This window comes from Cylas formicarius, unplaced genomic scaffold (genome assembly GCF_029955315.1).
Source record: "Cylas formicarius isolate icCylForm1 unplaced genomic scaffold, icCylForm1.1 PGA_scaffold_5__7_contigs__length_24384050, whole genome shotgun sequence".
NCBI lineage: Eukaryota > Metazoa > Arthropoda > Insecta > Coleoptera > Brentidae > Cylas > Cylas formicarius.
The window spans coordinates 13,841,225-13,852,436 of NW_026844341.1; the positions used below are offsets into that span (position 1 = coordinate 13,841,225).

An 11,212-nucleotide genomic window follows, 5' to 3' on the forward strand; every position below is an offset into this window, starting at 1 on the left:
TATGAGTAGTTAATGAATGAATCTGAAAATATTTTCAAATATCATGTGTGTGTCATGTGGTAGATATCAGAACATTGTATTTTTTGGATTCTAAATGGATTCCGAATAACTTTTATTTAAGGTATGCTATGTCTAAGACAAACACTTTCTGAAATATTTTCTGTAAAAAGTATTTTACTCAATATCGTTAAACAATTTTGACTCAAGATTTATATAGGAAATTCTTTGACGACGAAGCTGTCTAAACCCGCCTTTGAACATTTTCTAAAGCTATACAAAGTGTCCAAAAAATTATTACTTTTTGATGTATATGCCATTTTAATAAGTTCACCATTCAATTTTGAATAAAAAATATGATAAAGATCAGACTTCTGACAGCGCTGATATTCTCCATCGCAATCTATCGCTCAGAATCTCAGAATAGATTCGTTTCAAATGATATGCTATAGCAGGATGTTGAGAACTCAGAGGGCAAATATTTCCATACATAGTAACTCATTATTCGAAGTCATGAAAGGCTACTTCCAACAGTCCATCAAAGCAAACTCACATATTTCGGTCACGGGATACGAAAGGACCAAATGGAGAAAATTATGATCCATGAGAAAGTCGATAGCAAAAGAATGAGATTCCCCGTCAGGTTTATAGACCAAATCAAAGGCCGCACAAATAGCAGGAATAATTAGAACCGTACTGAATAGAGACGCTTAGAGCATGAAAATGCATTTAAATTAACAAAGCTAATATTGGCCACGACTTCATGACACGCTATGCATATTTGAAAATATTTCCTTAAGATGCACTTGCTATTCAAGGTTATTTACATAAATGACTCTATATACCTAGTAGCTATATAGATTTTCCTTTATTGTTGAATATTGAGATGAATCTATAGAGGTACTGAACATAAAGCTTTCAGCGCAAACATGGACTATTTATTATTATTATTAAAGAAGTTAACCTCAGATTGTGCTCTATTTCATCATAATTTTTGAATATTGCAGTGCATCGATGCGACAGAAAGCTTTGCAAGAATTTACTTACAACACCCTGCACCCTAAACAGTAATGGTAGGGTAAAATGTTTGAATCCTTCTATGAACCGTCTACCAGATTCCTGTCAAGATAAGGAATGATACAAAACGTTGAACTTTATTTTTTACGTAGAATCCAAAAATGAAAAATATTTTAAAATAGTTTATACTATGCAAAAAGCTTAGAACCAGAAAGTATCTCTGCTCATGTCTCCCTGCGTAAGTTGCTCCGTGTTAGACTGCTAGCAGAAAACGGGTGTGAACTGGGCATCAGTTTTGTTGAACAAACTTAACCTACTTACGTACGTAGAGGTAAGGCGAAGGAACCACTATTAAGACTGGTTGTTGCCTTCGTTTCGCCCATCCTCTTCTTCCACATGCAGCGATGGGCATGAGGTTTTTGGAGGTCACCTTTCCGCATAACAGCGTCGATGCCCATCACTGCATCGACACCTTTTACCGAACATGAAATTATATAGGCTTGATATACGTAGTTGAGACGCTTGGCCTTGTTGTGCCGTAGGGTCCCTGTGGCGCTACGTCAGGGCATCCATGTCCCTGTCCGGGTATATGCCGCCGCTCTGCGACCCGAAAGACGGCCACTTGCTGCTGGACGGTGGCTACACCAACAATCTTCCAGGTAAAAGAATCATCACTGCTCTCTCCGATAACGTTTCCTGTTTTGTGTAGGTGTTTTGGAGTCTGTTTACTCTGTCGAAGACGAAATTAACGTGTCCAATCCGGTAGTCCCGTGCTAACAGGGGCCCAATTCATGAAAGCGGGGTAGAAAGAGGTAGAGATCCCCGAGTTCAAGAATTAGGCCCCTTGAATAGTTCAATGTGCTACTTCTCCAAAGAAACTTAACTATCAACTACTGTAATTCTACTTACAAATTTTCTGGATTCCTCCTGCAATGGTTGCGAACCAGAGCTTAACTTACACTGGTTTGCATTCTACTTCCAGAGAGTCTCAACCTAATTTCGGATATATTAAAATCCGAGAATCTTCTCATCCTAATTGCCTGGAACATATTTTTTTTGGAGCTCTCAAATTTATGGACCAATATCAGGAAGAGCTAAGAGTTCTCCATTATCACCAGTCATGGTAAGAAACTTTTAAGAAAAAGGTCCACGACACTTTATATCTGAAAGCAATACTGGCGAGAAGCTACATCATTCCATCGGGTTAGGGAGCGCCATGTAGACGTTCGCCCTTCATTATGCTCGCAAGGCATTTAGAAGAGAATTTTTTGCGGATGTTCAGTTCTGTAATGATTGACTCGATTGACTCGTTCGACCTGGGAGGCGTCCATGGAATTCGAAGCAAGCACCTCCAGCACACAGTATATCTTGAATGAATCAATCCTTTTCTGTCTGATGCTTTAATCATATCAGTCCCAGGTGGGAAGATGGAAAGGATCAAGGATTATATTTTTTATTGCTCTCTGTCCCCACACGATTTCAAGGATCTAATATTTCCTGCATTTCCTGCAATGCACATTTGTACCATTGGTCTAATGACTTTCTTATTATGTATTCTCCATAGATGTTCAAAAGATCTGGAGAAAGGATGCATGCCTACCGAGCATGTTTTCTGTTCTGAGTTGGCCATATTGTTATTGTACGTAGTGCAATTACGTGTTCAGTCACTCTCATCTCTCGAAGAAGTCTCCACAGCATTTTCGAGTTAACACAGTCAAATGCCTTTTGGTAATCCAAAAAGCAGATGACCATTGAGATATTAAATTTTCTTCATTTCTTTTCTGAATCTGGTGCCTTTGCTCTTCACCAAAACTACCTGTTCTTGAAGGATCTGTCGATCTTGAAGGTCCCTAAGTAGAATCTTACATGCGGTATTAAAGAATTGGTATGGTGTATGGTATATAGTGGTACAAATAGGTCGACCAGTCTTGATCTGAGTTAGAAACTAATAGTCATCTCCCATTAGTAGAAAATCAGACCTAACATTGGGTCATTCAGGCACACAGACCGATACCCTCATGCACTGTGCTAAGTCATCGGTTATTAACATCTTGTTTACAGCGTCGTAAAACTTTCTCAACCACAATTTTTTTCCAAAGAAAATTAGTTCGACATCAAGCCCCTTACATTCCTTCCTTACATTCATGACATTACTGAGCAGGTATCAGAAGTTCTTCGTTCCATCGAAGACAAAATTCCGTTTGATACACCAGGACTTTACAGCTTTCCATGTATATGCGCTAAGAAAGGCGGGACGAAAAATATAAACTAAGCTTAAAGAACCTGAAAGAGCATTAAGGCTATGACCTTTCACCTTTTACCCATAATGTAATCAGTCACCAGAGACAATGTCCATGCCCCTCTTTTAGCTCCGCCCCCTCAAACCGTATATAAGCAGATACAGTGTAGAATACAAACTAGTTTCAGCTAAGGTTTGAGAAAGCCAACAGAATAATGAGTGTTTAATATGTTGTTTTAATTTTGTTTATATGTTTTTATTTATTTGTAATTGGGTCCGGTTAAGATTCAATACTAACTCTACAAATTATTAATATTGCACACCTAATTTCGCCTTCATTTATGTAAATATGGATCTGTATTTTCTGCATAAAAGTGCCTTCAATTGATTTAGAGGTAAGTAATGTAGTGAAATGTCTTTTCCGCGCGTTGAAAAGGTAAGTCGGTAGCATAGCATATCTTCTACGACATCATCCCGATCGGTTTGTGCTTCGTAATATTTTCCTTTTTTTTACTAACTAACCGTTTGGTAAACCAATCACAAACCGCTTAATTTTCGAGGTCGAACGGTTTTGTTGTTGTTTTTTTTTTTGTTTAACTTTGTTTGTTGGTCGCAAGTGCAAATTTTAAAAGGCTAGTTGCGTCGGCAGGTTCTCTGTGGAGATATGTGAGGGCATCCATGTCGATTGTAGGCATTTTTCCTCCGTTGTGTGACCCGGTTGACGGTCACATGTTAGTCGACGGATGTTATATAAATAACGTGCCAGGTGAGATGTTCCCGTTTTCTCTGATTTTATATGCGAAAAGACTTGAAAATTTTTTGTTTTATCTCTTCGCTGAATGTTGAAAGGTAAGTTCCCGCCGTTTTGATGGATTTTTACAGCAATTCGAGTCTGCGGAAATCAGATTAGGGTCGCAAACGTCAAATACAAATGAGCCGCAACTTTCCTTTTGGCTTCAATTTCTATTACTAATTTTGGAACGTATACGTTGATCAGTAAATAGACATAGTTCGTTTGTAAAATAATAACGGTTAGGTTTTTGAATGAAATTAATTTTCTAATTTTCTTGTTACTTTTATCGTATAAACGAAGGGCTAAAATTTATGTCCCTATTTTTGTAAGCTGAAGCTCTGAATCTGTGTAGAGCGTCGGACAGTTTTCGTTGCCTCAAGATTGATCAATCGTATACAAGAACTTGACAAGTTTCACTAAACGTGCATATTTCGTTTCTAATTTTGAATGACAGTAGCATTACTACATATATGGCAATTTTCAGTTTTTTGTCCCATAACTGGGACACCCTGTACATTTTTTGCCAAAATTGTATTTTTGAGTTATATCCCCGAATCTCTTGTGCAAGAATTTTTTTCGAACGGACATTTTCGAGAAAATAATGTTCTTTTGGTAACGAAAAGAATTTTTCAAAATCTTTTAAAAAACACTTGGGACTTCCGATTCTGCTCAGTTTCGATAGGTACCATCTCGGGATTTCACCAAATTTCACCTCGATAGCTCGAACTTTCGGATATTTATTTTGTTTCATTGCCACTTTTCCCAGCAAAAATCACTAATAGCCGACGAAATAACTGTAGATGTCTGATCGGCCGCGCATCGCTTAGCGTTAGCATAGAGGAAAATTTGAATCCGGTAGTCCCAACTAACGTTCTAACGTTATGCGGCTTCAGAAACTTTCCGAAGTCCGTTACGGAGAACAGAGAACAGAAAAAATAAAAAACGTTTTTTTTTCGGCCCTGTATCGATCTGTAGTATTTTAATTACTCCATTTTGTACAATCCGCTGTCTTGCAAGATTGTTTTGAACCTTTAAAAGTGGTGTCGTACCTTGCCACAAACCATTTTACTTCTGCGCATATTAATCCTATGGGGTTTGATTCACATTGATAGGGCGGAAGTACCCCCCATTTCGTACCACTGAACCTCATTCAAGTTTACAATTCTTTGCAATCCTCCATTTTCAGCATACCTTTCTGAAATTCCGTCATCTTCTAAAAACACTACCAATTGCCAATAACTGCCGAACAGTAACTGTAATTCTGAACACTAAGGCACTGCTTGTCCGTTTCCCTTCTACTTTCTTGACGAATGGCAAGCACCATAAGTACAATGCTGTCCCATTAAGAAACCGAGCATGGTGGATATTTAGTTAGTAGTAAAAACTAACCAAAGCCCTCCAGCGCCTCTATTTTAAAAAGCTCATTTACAGCTCAAATTTCTGAACAGTTTTTATTTGCCTTCGTTTTAGTTTTGGTTAGTCCAAGCCCAAGCTTGGTAAGCATTTATTATTACTTTAAGACTAATTTGAAACACGTTTGTTGACGTAAGTTGAGCAAAATGTGTTGCGATTGCGTTAGTATATTTTAATAACCACCTCCACCGCGTTGTAGCCGACGTGATGAGGAGTATGGGCGCCGATCACATCTTGGCCATAGACGTCGGGTCTGTGGATGATCACGACCTCACGAACTACGGCGACGATTTGTCCGGCTGGTGGTTGCTGTGGAAACGCTGGAACCCGTTTACGAAGACCGTCAAGGTTCCGGACTTGCCGGACATTCAGTCGCGATTGGCCTACGTCAGCTGCGTTAGACAGTTGGAGGTGCGTGAAATTTATGTCTGATAATCTAACAAACTATATCAAGAGCAAAAGGAAAGGTTATCCTTACCTCTACTATGACCCACAATGACAGATTTGTTTCATGAACAATCTGATAGCTTAGCATCTGTTAATTTTATAACTATACATTTATAGATATATACTAAACTTTAAATTTATAGTTATATACACCTCAAATTTGTTGGATGAACAATCTGAGAGCTTACCATCTGTTTTTCTAATTTTCTAACTATAATTTTGTAATTTAGTTTACACTTATAAAATTAACAGATTGTGTATCAAACAAAGCTTTTGCAAAACGTTTACTTCTTTCAAATAACAATTTCTTACTCCTCCCCAAACCAATATATCGTCATTTGGAAGTCAGAGAGGGAGTGGTAAAATATGACTAGAAATCTTGTTTTATTTGGCAAATGTTTTAATATATTTGTCCCACCCTAGATATTTTGTAAAGTCAGTCTTTAGAATTTCATTATTTTATTCCAGTTTGACGGTTTCACTGTGTTTCAGTATTAGAGTAAGATGTAAAAGGAAAAAATTTTGTCTTAGTGTTGTATAAATTACTTGCTAATATTGCTAAAATTTCGCTCTGCAACGGACTTAAGTTGATCCCAGTTTTCTGAGGTGTAAAACAGCAGTTTGAGTCTTAGGATGTGGCATTATTTATCCAGTACTTTTTATGCTTCTTCCTAGATGGCGCGGATATCATCACATTCCACTTCTATCCGTTTGCCGCTTAGTAAAGTCATATTCAAGGAATTCGTTGTTGCGATTTCTTATAGGTAATATCTGCGAAGGGTCCTAATTAAATTTGATCTATTCTTTTTAGCGCTTTTTAATAATCATAATGTCCCATAGGCCTTTCTTGTCCCTAAGATCTCGACAAAACGATCTACGTCTACATTTATATTCTAAGCTGTCTCAAAAAAAAGGTTATATAACAATTTAGTGCTAGCGTTAGAGGGGGGCGCTTCTCGTCATGTTTATATAGAAACCAAGGCTTATTTTAGACGTAGGATATGTTGTTATAGTTTGGCTCACTAATTTCGAGACACCCTATGTATAAGACAAGGTCTGAAATCCCTGCTTTCGTGTTGCAGGAGGTGAAAAACAGCGACTATTGCGAATACATCCGACCGCCCATCGACAACTACAAGACCTTGCAATTTGGTAGTTTCGACGACATCCGCGAGGTGGGGTACCAGCACGGCAAAGCGTACTTCGACGGGCAGAGCAGGGCCGGCAACCTGCCCACTTTTAAAACCTCGCAGGTATACAAATCGCAGTTGGGCGAGGACGGGCCCATGTCCCAGTACACGTTCACGGATTTGGCGCAGATGGTGTGCAAAGTCGCTAGGTGAGTTTTTCCTCTCTGCACGGAATTTCATTTTAAACGAATACTTTTTTTGTGCTTCTTGATCCCCATCAAAATTACAGATTCCTAACTAAGCCCAGGAAAGTACACACACGGACAAATTTACGAACAAAGGTCATCTTAAAATCCGAAAACTATAGACTTTCTCATTTTAATCGGAAAATCCGTAACAAAATTTCTGGATTCCTTCTGTGTGGGTTGGCTAGAGGAGGGAGGGGCATGAACATTGTCTCCCATATGTCGCGGTTAAAATTTTTTGGTTGCTTATAGATTCTATAGGTTCTCGAATTTTTCGTCGAGTTTTATCGAATAATATTTTATGCCCGGTCCCGTGATTTTGTTCGGCTACTGCTGGTGAAGTTATTTGCCTCTCTCCAATGTATTGTTTGCCGCATATGCATGGAATGCTGTATTTATTTTTCTGCATTAATACTTTCCTTTCCTTAGAACTTTATTCGCGAAGGAGAGTAGTCTTTTTTGTTCTCCAAGAGTCATGGCCCACGCCTCTGACCCATACAAGGCCACCGAAATCGCTATTGTATTGTATATCTTCAGTTTTACTTTTCTTGGTAGATGGCGGGGTGGAATTAAATTGCTTAGGGTAGCTATTACTTTGTTTCCACTCTGTGCATGGCACTGTATTGCCTAACTGACATCTTTTGTTTTATTTATCTCGAAAGACCTGTTGTCACGTCTCTTCGCTCTAATTTGATATATTTAGTTTTCTCTTACCTCCCTCTTCTCTTGGCGTAGGGAGTCTTATAAGTCCTTCATTCGTGTCGCACATGATCTCCTTCTTGCCTATTTCTACACCTTCATCTATATCATCACATATTCTAGAGCTGCGTTAAAAAATTATGAATTAATATTGAAGGTTTCTGACTTGTTCCTTTGTGTCTTGGATTCTTGAACGCACATCTCCATTAGATTAATTAGTCTATTTCGGAAATCGAAGTTTGTCATGATGGCCCAAACGTTCTTGCGGTGGAGGTTGTTCATAATGTACTTCAATTGTAGAAATTGTAGAAATTCAGTCGGGTAAGTGCAGTACACTTATTATCCATCCATCCCTTTCATAGTGTTGAGAATTCTGACTGAGTTTCTGGAAGTAGCTTATAGACATCTAAGTGTTCCCTTATCTGACTATACATATTATTTTTCTTTAGCCATGGAAAAACCTTTCCAATATTCCGCTGATCCGGGAAAAAATTATATCGGTAAGGTACGGTAAGATGTGGTTAATATTATCATATACATTTTAGTTGAGCATAACCTATAGCACAGGATTTTATTTCAAGCAAGTATTTTTGGACAATATTTTCATACACTGTATGCAAATGCAGCAAGTTTTTGAACTGCAACCTTCTGATTGTTATTGTAATCGTGTATTACATCACAACAACCAACGCATTAGGAATCCAGTAGATGTTTAGCTACAAATCCTGACAAAATTATTCACCAGAAATCTGTAATTTTGATGCTTCAATAACAAAATGATACTCTGGCGTTTTCAAAGGTGAACCTTAACTGTGAGTAGGTTCAAAGCTCTAGTTCTAAAAGAGACTGACAAAATAGTCTCTACTTTTCCTTGTATCGGTCATAGGCCCTACGAAGGGGAATCGTCCGCTTCCAGTTCTTCAGAAGAAGATGACGACGACGAGGGCAGAGGAGGTTACGCGTCCGAGCCCACCGGTGGTTTTTCCAAGGTAGCGTAGTGGTAGCGCGTTTTCTCTTCTCTTTTCTGTCACTTTCTTTTCTCTCCTTAGTTGTACGAGCGACAGTTCAGCTGGCATGGCGATAGAATTTGTGAACTCTAACCTTTTAGAATATTTTGTGGCCGGTAATGCTACTACTATTTTTTACGCTTCTCAGATTCGCTTTAGTCACGCTTTTCATCGCACCCCATCTTTTCACTTTCCGTACACGTTTGCGAATACGTAGTGGATCATCGTTAAAATTTTACTTTTTCTCCAAGCAGGAAAATGGTGAACAGTTGCGGGGTCTGAGGCGAGCGGGCGGCTCCCTCTCGTTATCAGAAAACGAACTCGAATCCGATATTGAGTTCCACGTGAAGCAGCCTCAAAACTTTTCGTAAAATTTAGGTTTCGTATTTTTAGCATTAAAAGTTTTGTTCATTATGTCAATGCCAAAATCAGTCTGACTAGGTTATAATAAAAAAATTAAAAACAACATATGTAATTTTATTTATTGAGTTCCAATGTCACTCAAAAGTCACCAAAAAACTAACCAAAATTAAACCAGGCGGCGAATCGCTGATGATGAAATGGCCGTTCTCGTGTCTTCACCATTATGACGAACGTGAATTAGGGGAAAAGAAGCTAGATCCTTCAGTAGCAAAAGTTTATCTCCAGAACCACCATGCACGACAAGGACCGCTATGGTTAGTTAGTAGTAGATCGACGATGAGGCGGGGCTCTTGCTTCTCCCAAGAACCATGATTTTCAAAAGCATAGGGTGAATGGGTCCCCTGGGTCTAGGGACTTCGACTAGAACAGACAATTTTGGTGCCACTGTGGTCAATTAGGGGCACAGGATAGCACTAGCACTAGCATAAATGAGTGCTCGACGTGTATAAGCCTCAATGGAGTTTAACCAATAAGTTTGAATTTGGATTATACGTCCGGCATGGTCAGAATAATCTAATGCTGTTATCACTTGGCCTAAAACCTAACGCGTTCTTCGCTGACACATCAGAGAGTGAAACGAACGGCAGTTGATGTACAGAGACAAACGTTTTTCCTAATTAAAGACCATGGGATGTTGAAGTCTATTCTGAAATAGTCGTGGACGTCAATCGAAGAACAATCAACCCGGATAACAAAGACTATGAACACAAAACTGCTAACAATGGAGGAAGTAACCTCGATTGATTGCAGTTTTAGGTGCAGTTAAACAATTATAAAAAGGATGAAAGACGAAAAGAAAAAATGAGTTACATAAACTCATACTTATATGGGCCCTTCGCATATATGGGGTATCCTTACTCTATACACCGATTAGAACTTAAAACGTTTTTTTAAAGATTGAGCGGTTCCCTACTCATTCAAAAAAAGGAAACCTTACCGTCACACGCATACCCAAACTAGACCAAATAGAATCAGGCTTGTTGCACATTCATCGAGTAGTTTGATTTAGTTGGCAAATCCGGATAAATGTTGACTGAATAGTTACTTTTTTCCTAAGAAAGTCTACATTTTGGTGGGTGCGCTGGGCAATTGCATTCAACGGCTTGTACGACCGCTTTCATCTACGTTTCGGCGGAACCGTTCTTGCAACCGCCTAACTAAATCTAGAAATTCAATATTTTTCTAATTGGCCCCGTCCACCAAAGTTTCGCCTACGTTCTGGTGGATCTGCTGGCAAGTACATCCAGCGACCAATTATAAGGGCGCGAGTTTCACGCTAAGTTTCGGTGGGTGGGTGGGTAATAAGTATCAGCGGCTCTGCCAAAATTGTAGCTACATTTCGGTGGAGGGGATGGCAATTTCACTTTTTTGTATTTTTTGACGGTTTTTTGTAAGATATTTGTTTTATTAAAACGCCTTTGGTTGGAAACATCCGCTAGAATATTTGATTTTTGGCAAATATTTTTTTTGACATTTTTGTTACAGGATATTTCTTCTAATATGTGAATAAGAGCTCTGTGTTTTGCAACGTACCTGCTAAAATCCCGTTACTGAGGTCTATAACCTGCTATCCAAGTTTTGCAGCACAATATTATTTCCATTTATCACGAAATTATTTGTATCATTTCAACAGGGTTTTGAATTTTAAATGCTAATTTAAAACACCAAATCCTAAAACGCAAAGCCATAATATTAATAGATAATGTTTGGTTAGACAAAATTTAACCAAAATATTGCTGCACCGCTGAAAACAGAAGCAGTCAAAAAGTATAACCTACAATTTTAAAGACCGGCTCTATGTG

At 38.5% G+C, this 11,212-nt stretch overlaps 1 protein-coding gene across 9 annotated transcripts in view; it reads left to right on the forward strand.

Annotated features, from left to right (window-relative positions):
- Window positions 1–9,445, forward strand: part of LOC132701935 (neuropathy target esterase sws) — a 40,443-nt gene extending 30,998 nt beyond the window's left edge. For 3 of the 9 annotated variants that reach the window (XM_060670260.1, XM_060670261.1, XM_060670264.1), the window contains 5 exons: window positions 1,557–1,673; window positions 5,659–5,870; window positions 6,989–7,245; window positions 8,867–8,969; window positions 9,239–9,445. In XM_060670260.1, coding sequence (XP_060526243.1) covers window positions 1,557–1,673; window positions 5,659–5,870; window positions 6,989–7,245; window positions 8,867–8,969; window positions 9,239–9,358 — 809 coding nt within the window. In that variant the 3' untranslated portion in view covers window positions 9,359–9,445. Of the gene's footprint in view, window positions 1–1,556; window positions 1,674–3,902; window positions 4,020–5,658; window positions 5,871–6,988; window positions 7,246–8,866; window positions 8,970–9,029; window positions 9,104–9,238 lie in introns of all 9 variants that reach the window. The other 6 variants (XM_060670265.1, XM_060670266.1, XM_060670262.1 and 3 more) reach the window with 6 other exon arrangements.
- Window positions 9,446–11,212: the final 1,767 nt, after the last annotated feature.